Source organism: Electrona antarctica (genome assembly GCF_951216825.1).
Source record: "Electrona antarctica genome assembly, chromosome: 1".
NCBI classification, from domain to species: domain Eukaryota; kingdom Metazoa; phylum Chordata; class Actinopteri; order Myctophiformes; family Myctophidae; genus Electrona; species Electrona antarctica.
In genome coordinates, this window is record NC_136806.1 from 51285838 (window position 1) to 51303454 (window position 17617).

General features: G+C 41.2%; 2 protein-coding genes across 3 annotated transcripts; both read right to left on the reverse strand.

Annotated features, from left to right (window-relative positions):
- Positions 1 to 204: 204 nt before the first annotated feature.
- stard14 (START domain containing 14) lies at positions 205 to 5914 on the reverse strand. The gene is made up of 7 exons (XM_079524930.1): positions 5434 to 5914; positions 4913 to 5060; positions 4081 to 4184; positions 2713 to 2830; positions 2533 to 2585; positions 689 to 1779; positions 205 to 622 (listed from the first exon to the last, which is right to left on the reverse strand). Exons 1-6 carry the CDS (start codon positions 5617 to 5619, stop codon positions 1570 to 1572), a joined length of 819 nt encoding a protein of 272 aa, XP_079381056.1. The 5' UTR covers positions 5620 to 5914; the 3' UTR covers positions 205 to 622; positions 689 to 1569.
- A 1520-nt stretch (positions 5915 to 7434) lies between these two features.
- rab41 (RAB41, member RAS oncogene family) lies at positions 7435 to 17442 on the reverse strand. 2 transcript variants are annotated; one of them, XM_079503727.1, is made up of 8 exons: positions 17167 to 17442; positions 15607 to 15665; positions 15273 to 15326; positions 14856 to 14961; positions 13762 to 13873; positions 13223 to 13316; positions 11101 to 11167; positions 7435 to 9548 (listed from the first exon to the last, which is right to left on the reverse strand). In XM_079503727.1, exons 1-8 carry the CDS (start codon positions 17243 to 17245, stop codon positions 9490 to 9492), a joined length of 630 nt encoding a protein of 209 aa, XP_079359853.1. In that variant the 5' UTR covers positions 17246 to 17442; the 3' UTR covers positions 7435 to 9489. The 2 variants fall into 2 exon arrangements, with proteins under 2 accessions (XP_079359853.1, XP_079359852.1); XM_079503726.1 differs by having other exon boundaries at positions 7435 to 9554; positions 17167 to 17430.
- Positions 17443 to 17617: the final 175 nt, after the last annotated feature.

A 17617-nucleotide genomic window follows, 5' to 3' on the forward strand; every position in this document is an offset into this window, starting at 1 on the left:
GCAAAACTGTCCATGACGTTTCTCGCTGCATACAATGAGTCCTAAAAAACAAATCAGTTTCTGTGACAGCTTGGCTTAAGACCTACAGTAAGAGTACTGTAGATGGTTTGCTGCAGTAATGACAGTTCAACTTGTTGTTCCACTTTAAACCTGGGTTTCTGTTTAGTGTTGGTCACACTTACAAAAGTACAGTGACGACTGAAGCACATGTCAGTGAGGTTTATTAAAAAATAAAAATACAAAACAAAGACTTCAGAAAACAATTTAAACTCCACTTGATGCCAGGGTCACCATTTACTCTCTGGCTTGACTAACACTCAAAATGAATAAACCAATGGATATCTTCAATCGGTATAATGAAAAATGTTCTAAACTTTTGATATGTTCCTTCATTGAGTTCAACAGATCATGTAGCGGCTTACTACACTGAAGTTAAATAATTTCCATACACTACTACTTAAAGGCAGCACACCTTAATAAATACAAACATTGTTGTAAGAACCTTCAGTGACAATCCTGTGTCAAAGACCAAACTAAGAGTTGGTTATTAATCATGAAATATTAACAAGTTGACATTATCTTGTATATAAATATATGTTGATAGTAAGATACAACATTAAAACTTAAAACTGAAAAAGCAATACAAATTTAAATCAAAAAAAAAAAAAAAAAAGATATAACAGTATACGGTCAGTGGCAAAACATTGTTTTTGTGACTTACACAATGTTGGCAAGTAATGATAATTGTGTTCAACAAAAATTCAAGAAGCTAGCAAAAGCAGCTTATACTTTCAAACACGCAAATAAATTGAAATAACCCTATGACAGCCTGTTGAATTTCCCTGCTTTGCATCTTTTGAGTATAGAAATACAAATGGCAAAACAAAAAGGAAAAGGTTATTTCAATTCACTCTCACCATACTAAATTACTGACTGACCGATGTTCTTGCGTGATAGACATGCTTACTTTCCCTTCCCTGCAAGCCTCATGTATTTACATAGCTACAAAACATTACATTTCGTGAGTCTTCTATACTTGCACAGTGTATAAAGAAAGCGTAGTTATATGGCTAAACACTGGAGAGTTTTAGCTTTGTTCTAGGTTGATTGACCAGAATGGCAACTTGCACTATGCTCAGTTCCATCTGGAACAGAACCTGCTGTAAACACTTTATTCCCTTGAGCATCCAAAATAATGAAAGAAAAAAAAAAAATATATATATATATATATATATGGGATAGGTTAGATACAGCTGATCACCAGTCAATTCTGTATAGATATAGGACATAAGATTTAGCTTTCTGGTGTGAGTCAGTGCACTGCGCATACGCGTTCGCTCTCTCACACAGGGGAGGAGGGGGGGGTAGGACCCATGCCCACAGCAGCTGAACAATTGCATTCTTTTTTTTTTAAGTGCTATTTTTACTGCCATTTTGTTCTAGTTGCTGCAATGTTGACCCAAAAATCTTAGTCTCTACGTATCTATAATGGAATTTAACAAAGAATTATGAATCCTAAAGATTGAGTAATAGTGCATCCACTAGCCTTCATCCCCCTTATTGAGCTGCTCAGTTACTGTCCTCGTTCTCCTCCTGAGCGTCCATCTTTGAAGTCTCGTCCACATTTTCGAGTGAATCTGCTCTCTGCAGTGATAGTTCCCCCGGGTCCATCATGGGCAAGGTGCTCTGTTCTGGGAACAGCCAGGGCTTTTGGTCGGGAAAGTTCTGTTCCTTCCACGCAGCGTAGTCCTTGCCCGCTGTGTGCACACACCTCATCACCTGGAAAGAGAAGGCCCAAGACAGAAAGGGAGGGTCAGAGAGGTCACAGGTTAACAAGTAGAATCTCACCACGCCTTCATGGTCGGTCAACAAAAGCCAAAGATAAAACCGCACACGAGTGCCGTGTTATCAAATTATGTGTCTTAACCGATTAAATCAAGTGACTGATTAACACAAACCGAGTTTAAAACCAGTACATATAATGTCTTTAGCATTGTGGTTTTTTTTTATGTCCATGGTTTGTTGGGGGAGGGGATGGAAGCTGTTAATTTATAAATAAGTCACTATTCCTGCTCAAAGGAGGAATGGGAGTCACACAATCTCGGTTTCGCACATGTCGATACAATTGCATCTAAATAGTTGCAAGCAATGGAATGGTATGAAACCAGAAGAACAGGTTCTACCAGGGCAGAGAGCGACAGCTCTGTGACACTCCTTTGTCAAGAACCTACCCAGAAGGACAGGCCCCCACGCTGGGTTCCTATGGTAACCATTGTTATTTAAGACACTTGAAACCCTTGCTCTCTCTCTCTCTCTCTCTCTCTCACACACACACACACACACACAGTCACACACACAGTCACACACACACACACACACACACACACACACACACACACACACACACACACACACACACACACACACACACACACACACACACAACTATGCCATGAAGCACCAGGAAATCAATCATGCTTGTTGAAGAAGAGAGTGGAACAATACTATCAGTGATTAGTAAATGTTACTTACCTTTGGAGCTAAAACTTGAGATGCTTTGTTCACCACCCAGGTGGGGAGAGAACCTGAAGTCAGAAGGTGGGATAAAATTAAAATGCTGCTCTACTTTACTTCCCCAAATGCTCTTTATATATACTTTGGTGAAGTGAATGAATGAGGTCAGTGCATATTTATTACTGGTTTTGGCATCACCTTTGGGGTCGGCCTGCGAAAGGTACAGGAAGGAACAGCTGTTAGGTCCTATGGGTTTGATCACGTAGCCGGTTAGAATGGAGATGGCTCTCACGAGGTTCGTACGAGGAGCGTATTTCTGGAATTTGAGACAAAGCAGCTTGTTGGTTACTTTATTTTATACACAAACAGTAGTTGTTTTACACCCATTAACCCATTTAGACATTACATTACAGTCATTTAGCAGACGCTTTTATCCAAAGCGACTTACAATAAGTGTATTCAACATAGGTAGGGAACAAAAACTACTAATCACCAGAAGTCTTTAGTGCATTTTCTGCAAGAACAAGCAACCAAGAGTATACCTAGCGCTAAGGTAAAAGTGCAATATATCAGCTACCTATTTCCTTAAACAGATGAGACAAAATAGCTAAATCAAATGAGCATGAGCTAAAACAATTAAGTGTATCGACTAAACAAGATCCAATAAACAATATTCCCTTGACCCTAGACCTGAGGACGCTTCTACAAATGTCTTCTTAATCCTGACAGTTTTCTGAAAAACCTAAGCAAAGCAAAGCAAAGTTCTTTGTTTACCCAGGGAAGTGGACTAAGCTCGAGATGCTTGTTTACAGCCACACCCTGCTCATAGAACATTTCATGGTAGGGGTACAATGCCTTGCTCAAGGGCACTTCAGCGGTGGTAATTTTAACGTGCCGGTCCGGGGATTCGAACTGGCGACCTTCCGGTATCAAGACCGCTCCGCAAACCGTTCGGCCACCGCTACATGTTTCTATGTCAGTGGTTCTCAAACTATTTCATGTCAAGGAGCCCCTAGAATGATATGTAATTGGCCGCCGACCCCCATCTGACAACGTTGGCTCTGAAAGAATATATATTCAAAGATTTGCACTACATTTTCACGATTTTTCAAAAATAGCAGACCTACAAGCTTGTAGCGCGGCACTCTGTGCCGCCACCGCACTCTGTGCCGCCACCGCACTATGAGCTTGTAGATCTGCTCTTTTTCAATAGCTAAAGTATACCATAATGCTTGAAACACCAAAAGGGGTTCCTGTTTAGAATGAGGCCGATTCTACACATTTGTCCGTAATCAGTACTAGTTCTCACACTTTCAAGATATTCAAAAATAACACATCTTCTATAAATATACACAAGCTAGATTAAATATGCCACATATTTCAGGCATGCAACATGAAGATAAAAATGAACCGTTTGTACTTTGTTAGACAATATAAAACACCTAAGATCGTCCTAAGATCATAGGACGGTGTTCCGTGACGTGAACCATAGGAATGGTATGTTGTTTGAGATAGAGAGAGAGGTTGCTGTGTGCCAGTTCTGTGGACAGGGTGTGACCGACTTACCGGGTGTTTGACAGAGTAGTTAATAATAATGTACTCATCATCCGTCACCTGCCACGAACGCAGCGTAACCACGTCTCTGTTCTTCAGAGGCTTTGGACAAATCCCTATAAAGAAATACAATACAAACAAGTTTAGCACTTTGCTGATGAGGACAGAAATACACCGTCCTGCATACAGGTGCATTTTGTTCCAGTATGTACAAATATATACTTTAAACTTAAAGGTATATTCAGTGATTTCACTTAATTCAAATATCACTTATTTTTTTGTTTTGTTGTGATAATCCTCCCTACTATAGAGTGTGCTGACCATATAAGGAGTTCCTTCCTGTCCCCAGTTAATCCCTGGGGTAAAATAAAATAAAACTTAGGTTTCGTTTTTAGCTAGGTGGCCCAGCCGTCATCCAATCAGGATAGAGATGGGCCTTCCGCCAATCATGATCGTTGCACTGTAGTGCGTGCATGTGCACATCTTGTTACCGGGGCGGACTGTTTTTTTCCCCTTCCAAATCACTGAATGCTCCTTTAACGCATGTGTTATAATGTGTGTGTTACAGTACAGTAGCCTACATCTGTACCGTTTATTTTTTTATGATTACATTTTTATAAATATCATACATTATATTCAGTGCATATGCAGTTATTGGGTCATTATTAGCTTTGTCTCAAGTCGGTCATGACATCACTCCTCGTCGGTCATAATGTCATATAATATAGGCCTATGACAGTCTTGTATCAATGCTATAGGTATTAGCCAGTATTCCTACATCAGGAGAAACACAACAGTGGAATGTGCAGTGACAGGTTGCATCAAATAATAAGGGCATGCTCACATGAGTAGTAGCCCACATCAGTGCGGGCATTGACACGGGCGATATCAAAACTCTCCAACATGGTAGGATCCCATTTCTTACGGTACTGGCCATCGTGAAGGACGTCGTACATGGTGGCAGCTGACACGTCCTTTATTGTCATCTTGCACTGGAAAAGGAGAAGAAAACAAAATAGAACAAATATTATAATAAAATAAAAACACAACACACACTGTGTCACACACACACATACACACACACACACACACACACACACACACACACACACACACCTTTAATGCATTTACTTATTCGTCCACATGAGTGTACAAGGAGTGTACAAACAAAAGGACACACATATTTAGGTGCTGTAACAATGTAGGCCTATAGTCAGCAAATCTTGGACATCCCCCCCCCCCCAAACACAAACACACACACACGCGCTGTGGAACTTCAATGATTGTTTCAAAGGTTATAAGACAACGACAACGTGTTCTTTTAAAAAACGACGTGTACAACAAAGTACCCCGGTAGACGTTTACCTTGATCTTGTGAATTTTAGACGCTCCTTTGATCACTTGTTTTTTGGGTAGGCCCACTTCGACCCACACTTGCATGTCGTTCTTGTCATACTTCTTGTGCCAGTTTTCCGTGGCGAAGCACTGTCTCCTGAAGTCAGCGAACAGATCATCATCAGGCAGAACAGTCTCGCGTCGCTTGGTCGACATCCTTTTTTCCAAAGTGGGTCAGTGACTGAGTGAGTCCCTGTCCTGTCCCCGTGAAATAAAATGTCCCCTGTGAAATAAAATAGCTTAATTTAAAAACACTCCCGAGTCCCAATGTGCAACAACAACCACAGTTGTTGGATCAGTCCTGCTGTCAGTCTGTGTGGTTATATAGGTCTACTACTGGGTTGAAGACATTCTCAAGACTAAACTTATATAGCAACAAATCACCACCAATCGAGTTGAGCAGGATTTTTGTGCTGGATTCCTGACCTGTTGCCTCCCTCCCTACTCCCCCTGTTCGGCAAGTATGTATCCTCTATGATCCCATCCTCTGGCAGTACGCACCTGTAACGTGTTCCGGAAGTGTTTGCGCGCAGGTGCTTGTTTCCCATAGCCCGGGCAACTGTCAGTCGCAGTCGCACTGTGATTGGGTGGGAGGGTCGTTGGTTGGTGACTTGTTGTCACCCACGGCAACCGAATAAAGAAGGTGTTCTGTATTTATTTTGCTGTTTATCCTACTATAAACCTCCCTCCCTCCCCCTTTCTCTCTATCTCTCTCTGAGAGACTCATTTTAATAGTTTATTTTCTGACTTGACTGCTGTTCAAGTTCACCCTTCAGCAACAAAGTGCGTGATATGAAGCCCAAGGTCACAATTCGCCGTTAATTTATTCATTGTAGGGTTCACTTGACTTGTGGTGATTTTACTTGTAATAATTTCTATTATATTTCACAAGGTTCAAGGTTGTACTTTGTTACATCCTGGCAGTGGTGGAAAAAGTACTCAGTTGTTTTACTTAAGTAAAAGTACCAATACTGCAATTTAGAACTACTTCTTCTGTACTAGAACTACTATTCTAGTACAGAATTGAAAATATACTTGAGTAAAAGTACAAACGTATCAGCATCAAAATGTACTTAAAGTACTAAAAGTAAAAGTACTCATTGTGCAGAATGTCCCATTTCACAAGTTCAAAATGTGTACAAAATCTATTGAAAATAGCAGATCATGCACAAAGCAAAGCAAAGTAAAGTTCTTTGTTTACCCAGGGAAGTGGACAAGCTCGAGATGCTTGTTTACAGGCTGTAAACAAGCATCTCGAGCTGTAAACAAGCAACAAACAATAGCCAATCTACAGCATTGGGTGTGGCTGTAAATTACAGCCACACCCAATGCTGTAGATTGGCTATTTTCAAATGGCCGAAATGTATAAGGTTGAAGTGGTTAATGTATGTTTTCTAATCAAAATTAAAATCTCCAAAGTAACTAAAGTTTTCAAATAATTGTAGTGGAGTAAATTTTGGCTCTGAGATGTAGTGGAGTGGAAGTAAAAGTAAAGTACAAATACCTAAAAATTGTACTTAAAAGTACTTAGTTACTTTCCACCACTGCATCCTGGTACAGGTACATAAGAGTAACAAATAAAAGAGTTGTCTTGTTCAGTCAGGAGACTTCTGCTGCAAGACAGAGCAGCACTAAATAGAGAAAGTAACAATCATAAGCATGAATAATTCCTGAGCACAAGACTACATCATGCATGCATGGCATGCATATATACTTTTGTGCCAGAAGTTTACATGTAAACATCGTCACACCTTCCATTGAAATTGTAGTTATAGGAAATTGCATAACTTGCTTAACTGTCACACCCCCATTAGATTGCGCCACCATCACCTTCAACCGACATGCTTATTTATTGCTTAATGACATGTAGTATTTAGTGCGTTATAGTATAGGTAATCAAGAAAAGTAGCCTAATTCAACATTCTCATGCACTATAGTGGTTCTAAAGTAAAGGGAATGCAAAAACAAAACTAAAGTATTGGTGAAATATGTTTATTTTATTCCATGTGATAGGCTACACTTCTGTGTTTCTTTAACTCTCCTTTTTATACAGCAGATAGTAATAGTACATTATTCACATAAACGTTGCTAAACACGAGTAGACAGCATTTTTTTTCTCAAATGGACAGACACAATTCAGAATAGCACAGAGCTGAGTATTCAGTCAGTGACAAGTATTAGAAGAGCTGCTAAGGTTAAGACGGTTGTTCGGTGTACTTTTTTTGTTTTTAAATTCTTTTTAAAATGTTTACATTTCAAAACAAGCTACAGCAAATGCACAATTGTATTGTGGTGTGATATGGCTAGTTAGTTGGCTTTGTGTGTGAGACTGCGTTGTGCGCGTTAAGAGTAACTGGGGTGCAAGGCAGGGTCTTCTCTCCCCGCTGTGGCTGTAAACTGATAAAGCGACTAAACACTGCACAACAGCGTCTCCAGCAGTGTGACGAGAAAAAACACTTTTGCCATTAAATGTTGCTTTTAGTTACAGTGTCCAAATGGACATGCAAACAATAAATAGAATAACTGAATGTCCTGTATACACGCGTGCCGGCCCGGTATCTGCAATTTTGTTCCAAGCGTACAATGTTATTCACTTGTGTCGAGTTACAAAATAAATAAAAACATATTAAACCAAACAGTCCTACACAGGCGATATAGCAATATAGGCTACTGTAACTTATCTGCACTTTTTACAGCAAGGGTGTTAGTAAGCGGCAGCTGTATCCGAGGACAAACTCCTATCTACCAGCTTTACAAAACAACGAGTGAAGCCGTGAGCCAGTCTTGCAGGCTTCTGTACTCTTTACAATATTGTGGCTTGATTCAGTGCACAACGTTGGTGAACAAAACAAGCAAGGCATCTGTGTTCTTAACCTTGTAGAAATCCTGCATGATGAGCATGCTGCATGTTCCTGCAATACTGTGATCAACACAACACAAAACATTGATGGGTAGGGATGGAAAAGGAGATGTCCTATGCTATGGACCCAAGTGACATGTTACGATTAGTGTGGATAAAAGTGTCAGAACTGGCTTACGCCTCTTATACACTTTCAAACACAACACCACCTCTACCTCAGACGTGTTAGTTTGCGTGCAGATAAATTGAGCAAATTTGCAAAGACAGTTGCTATAGTTTTAAAGTGGGCATAAATAGTTTCGGGTTAGAAGCTGTTAAAATTGATTTTTGGGATGGGTTCCCTTTGATGAACATGTATATCCATCTCATTACTGGGTGGGTTACACTGTACATCCCTTTGCAGCACCCTCCAGGGTACACCTGCTTTAAGAAAAATAATAATAATGTTGCAAGTTATGTATATTGGTCTAACTCACTACAGTAGTCTTTGGCTCTTTGTGCCTTGAGATGTCTTTGAAATAATGTCTAACTTGTGGTCCCATAAACCATCAACAAGCTTAGATTTGAGCCTAATGTTCTTGCAACATAGCAAATTCTCTAATAAGAACCCTTTACCTGATCTAGGCATATCAAAAAGGGGAAATATTCAGTAACAGTTTATCCTGAAGGTACATAATTTGAATTATCATAGTCCAAACTCTCCATTGGAAGTAAAAAGCAAAACATCAAGGAACTTAGACCTCAACCTTGCAGTCATTTAAATATTCCCAAGCAGTATTACTTTACAACAATAACATGTGTGACAGCACAAGAGGCTCCAAAACGGTGCAATAACTCAAGAGCAGTTAGCTATGTCAGTCTGCAATCCTATATACTGTAATGCCATGCAGTTGGATGAAAATCTGAACATATCTTTTAACCTATTTCCTTTTTTTTTACTTTTAAAACCGTCTAATTATTTATGTTATCCATTCCAGATAACCGGGTTTCCATACAGAATAGCACATCCACACGGTTATACTCCGAAAAGTCACTGAGTCGAAAAGGGAAAAAAAGACAGGTCCTCCGCTCCAGTGGCAGTGTGCCATGGGTGGAGAGTGGCCACTGAGAGACAAGCTGTTGGTGCGGTAGGAGGCAGGTCAGGTGGTCGGGGTGTGTGTGGAGTACTAGCATGAGCAGCTGCTCTCGGTCACGGTCATCTCTGGCTGCTTCTCCAGCTTGATGTCTATCACTGGTAGAAAGTTAAGAAAAATCCCCACAAATGATCACATTTAAAAGATGGTTTCAATGGTCTACTCCAGTTGATTCTCAACCTATGGTACGCATACCAGGTCCGGTACTTAACGTCCCCTCTGGTGGTACATGAAATCTTCCCGAAGGGGGGGGGTATAAGTTTTGCGTTGTCAACTTGTCAATGAGTGCCGTGTTTATGTTGGCTTTGTGCCGAGCAGCGAGCACTGCCGACGATGCGTTCACGCCACGGATCACAACAAACTAAAGGGTGGTAACAAAGATACTAATAAACACGCCTAAAATGGTGCAATCGTGCCACCGAACTACAAAAGTGCGGAAGACAAGAATACTCTGACCAGCAGCAGCTGCACGTACACTGAAGTGGATGTCTCGGTGTCAGAGCGACCTATACAGCACTATTGCTCCAGGAGCGCCAGTGAATTGAAATGACACACAGACTGGTGTTGTGGTCCCAGCACAAATTGGTGCCGTTCAAATGGAAAAACCCTACCAGTTAATGTGACGCAGAAACCGGGGTTCAACATAACTGGAGTGGGTGGGCACAGGGCAGACTGCAGAGGAGTGAAAATAAGACGCGTGCGGACAGACAGTGTGCTACACTGCTACAGTAATGAATGAAACCCATTTCAAACGGCACATCTTACAACACGTAGCGTAGCCAACTGAAAATAGTTGATTACTTGATTCAATAACAGCCGTAACTAATTAAAACCAACGGCATTGCGCATCGCAAAAGTGAAACTTCTCATAGCGTGTGTGTGTGTCTGTCGTGTGAGAACTGAGTCCCAGTTTTATTGTTATCATTATGTTTGTTGGCTGTGTTACTGTGGAAAAATATATTATTCTTATACATTTGTATAATAATTAGAATTAATTTGCCTCCTCTGTGAATAGGATGGGATAAGTTAGGTGTAGGCTACTGTATTTTAACCAAAGTCATAATGGTGGTACATTACGTGGAGAGCCAAATATTTTCTGAGGTGGTACTCTATTGTTAGAGATTTTTACTTATGAATAGAAATTACAATTTTGTTTGCCTTTTAGGCTTTGTAAACAAAAGTCAGGGCATATATTATGACAAATAACTAAAATATATAAATAAATGACTGATATTTAATAATTTTGTATACTTTCAAAATGCCGATATCCCCGTTATTAAAATGTTTGGATAGATTTTGACGATAATGACGATGTAAAATAAATCAAATTAATCTATTGTTGCCAGGTAGTATACATCCCAGGCAGACGTTTACGTCACTGGGAAGAGGTGGACCCAGAGCAGGTAATACATCATCATACAGTTGTGTTCTCTATACAACACAGAACCGTCTATAGTCTATAATACAGAGATGGAACTTCAGTTGTGGGACCAATTGATTGCCACCTTATCTTCAATAGAAACAATTACATTTGTGCCACAAGTTCACCTGGCCCAACTAAATAAATCCATATGATAATAAGGCCACTGGAATAATCACTGATCGTATAGTATACCCAGCCATAGTAGCATTGAAAAAGGATACTGTCCTCTTTGCTTTTCTCTGGTGTGCTATCCATTCCAGGCAAGGCAGCGGCTACACGACGGAACAGCTAGCAAACAAAAAGCAAAGATCAGACAAACTAGCTAGTTCAACATGCTTACAAGTCTCAGTGGAACATTATTATTGTCAAACAGATTAAAAGCTAAAACGACGTAGCTATACAGCATTCTATTACTATTCATTTGTTTAACATTAGCAAAAAAACAAACAAAACATAAAAACTGTTCAGGCAGTGAAATCATAATTAAAATCTAATACCAGATTAATGCCAGGATCAGTCCACACAATATTTTGTCTTTCATGATTGTCACCATGTCAGATTATCCCATTCTGGGCGGGAACCCCCTTTGGTGTTTTAAACATTATGTTATAATTTAGCTATTGAAAAATAGCAGATCTACAAGCTCATAGCGCGCCACTCGGTGGCGCGCTATGAGCTTGTAGATCTGCTATTTTTGAAAATTGGAGGATTTAGAAGAATTCTCTTAAATTTTGAGGTCAGGCCTAAATGGGTTATGCAATCATAGTGTCATCTTCTTGCCTGGGCAACATGACGCCGTCCATTGATTGTTCGCAAGTTTGGGGAAGCAGGTCAATCGTGGCTACAGAAGCACCGTCTGATGCCAGAGCCAACTAAATAAATTGTTTCATTTTATTGTATTTTAGCGCTCTCTACTTACACTGTAGCTACCCAACACAGGCAGGACTCGGGAAAGATGGAAACAAAGCCACCAAAATTAAACGTCACTGAAATTAAGCGGGCCGCAAAATAAACAGAGTGTGTGTGTGGGTGCTGTACCCAAGGAGCATAGGAGAGATAGGTAGAAGACGTCACTTTGGTTCAGCAACTTCAGCGAATCAGCTTTCTTGCATTTCGTGGTTGTAAATAGGGGGTCGGCGCATAATTCCAGCATCCCGTTATTCCACATACCATTAGGTTAGTGTGAGGATAGGGTTAGTTATAATGGGACCAGTCAGACCAACGGAATAATGGGATGTCGCAATAATGCTAAATAGAACTTAGTCGACAATCGACATGCACGCACATATTGTCCAATCAATGTCAAACTCAAGTCTGCACGTCTACACTTTTTCAATCCAAACAAAATCCACATGGGCTGAATTTGTGTAGTCTGATCCCAGCATAATGTCATTATGAAAGTGAAGGCTGCACTGTAAATCTTCAAGATTGCATACATCCAAAATAGCATGCAAAAGAGATTTTAGGTTTAGGTGAACGTAGGCAAAATCCAACATGTATGGAAAAAACAAACAATAGCAGTTAATCTTTGCCTAACAACATGTGAACCTGATGCTGAAACATCTAAAAGAAAGGAAGTCGTGTCAATCGGTATGAAGTGTGAGTTCCAGCACAAAGACAAAGTGTGAGAGAAAGAGAGCCAAAAGAAAACGGACAAGCGTGGACTTGGGTGGGTGGGTGGGCAGACTCGACTAAACTACCCTGAGAGAGAGCAGAATCTCTACCTGTTTGACATTGTAGCCAGTCTTTGCGCTGGTTTCAATGAACATGACATTCAGTTCCTTAGCTCTCTGCTCGCCCTCCTCCGTGGTGATCTGTCTGCTCAGGTCAAAGCAGGAAGGTGGGAGGGAGGGATGGACGAACAGACAGGTATGGGAAGAAACATCGCAGAGGAGTGGCCAAAAATAAAAACCAAAAACCAATGGAAGAGGAGATGGGGGGGGGGGGGGGGGGGGACAGAAACAAAGAGATAGCTCAACACAGATTTCACTGGTATTGGTAAAATCGAGAAAGAGAGGTTAGTTTAATTATACCACGGACAGGAAGACAGACGAGGGGACGGGGACGGGGGGACGAGGGGGGTCCACTGCACCGAGAAAAGATGAAAGGGCAGGAAAACAGCTGGGGAGAGTTCCCAGTTGCACTTGCACACCACAGCCACACTCTGATCCACAGAAATGAAAAACTAAAAAAAGAAACGAAGGACACAACAGTCCAGATATGACAGGTTTTTGCCTTTGCTAACCTAGCTGACATGACCTATGGCTGACATGAGCTTTGGTGAAAGCTTTAGGGGGGCCCAGTAATAAGCCCATGGACATCTGACCATCGCTGACCACCAACCTGTTTGACGTTATAACCAGCCTTGGCGCTGGTCTCTATGTACATCACATTCAGTTCACGAGCTTTCCTCTCTGCAGCTTCAACAGAAACTTGCCTGCCATGGTCCCAGGTGGGAAGGGGTAGGGTGGTGGCATGGGGTTGGGGGAGAACACACACAAATAATAATAATAATTTAAAAGTGACGTGGATAGACAGGACCAGGAAAGAAAACATAAAAAACAAACAAAATCTAAAACATGGCATGCCGAAAAGAAATCTGGTTAAATCATCCCAATGGAAAACTCTGAATTAAACAAAAGAAAGATAATGTGCTATATAAGCATATATGCATTATATCAAGAGGTGATGAGTCAAAACCAGATGAAATACCAAAAAACACAGAGGGAAGAAACGGGGAACCAGGCGTTGGCAGAGCTAATACAGATAATACAATGTTTTTGTGTAATTCCCAATATATCTTCGAAAAGCAACATCATTCACGGTGGCAATAATCATCAATACCATTCACACATTGAACACACAACCAGGTTACTGTGTACCTTTTGTCGGCCAAGTCTGTTTTGTTTCCGACAAGCATGATGATGACGTCACTTCCTCTCTCTGTTCTGACATCATCAATCCACTTTGAAGTTTGCTGGAACGAATTAAGATCTGAGGGAAGGCAGAAAACAAGAGAAATCGGTGTATGCATCAACAACCTGTTGACCTCAAGACACAAATATCCATTATTGTTCTGTCTACAAATAAAGCTGCCACAAGACACCATTAGTCTTTGTTAAGAGGTACTCAGAAGAGTACATAATGAGCCCTGTGTTAGTAAGCAAAAATACTGTGTCGCAGAGGCTTGAAGGAGGAAAAAAAGAAGCATCGCAAAGTATTTCAACATCCCTAGTTCCTACTAGTATATGATGTTTGTGACAAATGGCAATGAGTGCCACACTATGCTAACAGAGTCCTAGATCTCAACAGATCAGTTAAGAGGATGGCCCTGACTCACTGGTGATGTCATAAACCACCACAGCGATGGTAGAGTCGCGGATGTAGCTGGGAATAAGGCTACGGAAACGCTCCTGTCCGGCAGTGTCCCAAAGCTGGAGCCGGACCTGAGGATTGGAGACGGAGAAGAGAGAGACAAGGAGGTGGAGAAAAAGAAAGGAAAGGCAGAACGAGAAGACAGAGAACAGGATAGACATGAAGGAATTGCAAGCCAGGCAGCAGCAGAGAAAATTCACTTTCAGGGAGGAAAGGGGAAAGTTGCTCGAATGCAAACAGGGCCAGAGGAGATCAGTTTGAGTTTGATGATAAGACATGCAAAAGGAATCTGTGCTGAAAGGTTATGAAGATGATTAGGAATAATTATTTTCCCATAAGGTGACACCTTTTCCTATATTGCCTGCACCAGCCCCACTCTTAACAGCATTTCTGAAACCCTGCATGTGACATCTTAGAAGGGAACAAACTGATTCAATATCTAAAAGATATATATAGATATATACAAAAAGCCCGAAACACTGTGTTCATTGTACTGTCCAGCAGGGTTGTCAATGCCAGGTTAGTAAAATGCTGTTTGTTTGCCCTTCCACACACCAAAAGGAAGAAGGGCAAGGAGGCAAAGCAAGGCCATGATACCTACTAGCTATGTCATAAACCACCACAGCAGCAGCAGAATCCCGGATGTAACTGGGGATGAGGCTGCGGAATCGTTCCTGCCCGGCTGTGTCCCAGAGCTGCAGCCGAATCTGTAGCCCCGACCAAGCAATGAACGTAGGAACGGGTAGATGTCATGACCCAGCAAAATGGATGGAAGGAAAAACCAAACTTAAAATGAGGATGAAATGGAACCAAAAGATCACAGGTCTAATGCAATCAATGGTAAAATAAAGAGCAACAACACAACATGGAATGGAGAAATGAAAGCAATTGGAGGCCCCCACGTAGAAGGCATACTAAAAGCATGCTCTAAGTACTAGACTACTCTAATGAATCAACACAGAGGCAATGGAAATATGAAATGACCAAATTGCACAGTAAAACAAAAGACAAAGCTTACCGTACGATCTTCTAGGTACATGGTTTTCGACAAAAAGTCAATGCCAATTGTTGCCTGCAAGACAATCATTGTTTTTAAGCATTGTTTGCTTTATTATAACCACATGACTTTAAATATATATTTGGAGGACATGCGATAAGTGTATGTGTCACTGCCATAATAATATTAAAATTCTCTCTCACACACACACACACACACACACACACACACACACACACACACACACACACACACACACACACACACACACACACACACACACACACACACACACACACACACACACACACACACACACACACACACACACACACACACACACTTTTGTTTTTACCTGATACGTGTTGTCAAAACTGTCATACATAAACCTGGTGATGAGAGATGTCTTCCCAACTGTGTACACAAGAAAGAATACAAATATAAACCTTATTTCTTTTGGCCTTTGGCCATGCACCCATTATGACAGATGATGACTTTGACAATGGTTTAAGATAATTAAAATGGCACAGTGTTTTTACATAGAGCAGTGATTCTCAGGTTGAGAACCACTGACATTTCCAGAAAACCTGAAGGTTTTTTTTCTACTGATACTTATCTTCCTGTGACATTAATCCTTCACTAAAAAAATATGTTAAAAACGAGAACCACTGATGACATTGTAAGCCAAGGAGTTTAGTATTCACATCACAGCATTGATGCAATGTGGAGCTGGACTGCTGAACCCTAGCTAGCCACACGCTGAGCTGGCAGATATAGGGTGGAGCCAAAACCTTGGTGGTTGATGATGGAAGTGGTTTGGCTTTTAAATGTCGTTACACACACAAAACAACAGTATTTCGCTGCTAAATTAACCACGCCAGGTACACATAACAACAACACGTCCATGCTTGGAGACGGTTGTTGTTGTTGTATAAGTGCTTTGGCTGAAAACACAAATGGCACTGGATCATTCATCATAGGGGCCTGATGATCCGAACTGGGCGACGTGGCTTTTTTTTGCAGCCAGGATGCAGCTGAAAGGCTGTGGCCATGAAACAAGCTAACTAGCTAGTAAATGCAAATGAAGTCTGCTACTTCTGCTTGTGCAGTGTAGCCTCTATCTATGGTGCTTTAGTTTCCGTTAACACCACATGGATCACACTGGAGGGATTTTAATACTGGCTCACATTGACTTAACATTAGTTTTAAATGTTGGGTGTGTGTATCAGAGCTGATGATGCTGATGCATGGTACAGACAGCATCAAGGCAGGCCAGGGCAGGGGTCTCCATAGGAGAAGAAACCAGTCAGCTTATGAAACGCAACATTATTATTGAGTGGCTTTTAATTGACGGGAGAGAGCAAACAGGGGGGACAGACTTGATGCAAATGTCAGCGTTTTATTTTTTTTATTTTTTTAAACGCCGGGCGAGGTGTTCCTTTCTCTGTAGCTTCTTTAGCAACAATACGACGTTAGCCTACTGGGGCTGGCTAGCTCAATGACATCATCACGAGAGACACATTTGTAATTAAGGCTTTTTAGTTGTTTTAACACGTCCCGTAGCCATTTTATTCCCACTGACACAAACAACGACGTGTTGTTTTCCTCTGGAATCTATAAAAGTGTCTGTGTGTCAATTGTTCGATTTCACTTGAACACAGACGTCATTCATGTCGAGGATCGAGACAGGGATCGTGTGGTGGGTTGAGGTTTTATCAAGGAAGCCTCTTCTTAATTCAGAACCAGAACATTAAGCTCTATAATAGGTCGGCATGCTCATCATAATATACATGAATACATAATATGTACATAACATGAACTACAGCCAACAACACCATCCCAAACCATGCGAGCTAACGATACAAGCTAAACCCAAAATGCAAAAAAAGAGCCCCAGAACAAAACAACATCGTACCACTCTGCTCGCCCAAGAAGACGAGTTTGAATTTCCGTAGAGGGTTTCCAAACTCTCCGCCGCCGGTCGTAGTTGACATGTTTTCTGTCTAGGAATATAAACAAACAGCCCAGCTAAGCTAATGGTGTCTAGACTGTAGTGTAGAGCAGCGAATAACACTGGACGTTCTTCTCCCCGCTGTAGTAGTAGCTATAGCGCTATTGTTGGGGTGTTGCTGCGCATGGAAGTGAAACAGCGCCGCCAAGTGGACGGTACCGTGTACCGCAGCAGCAAGACTGGGGCAGCAGAAGAGAAACTTCCCTTGAATCCTGTCTATCTCTGCCAAACAACGAGGAGGTTGTTGTTATACATGATGCAGGGTACGTATGATTGCAAATAGAAATATGACTTGACTTGCAAATAAGCACAGTAATATAATACCAAGGTTAGGTCAGTACATGGCCAGTTTATG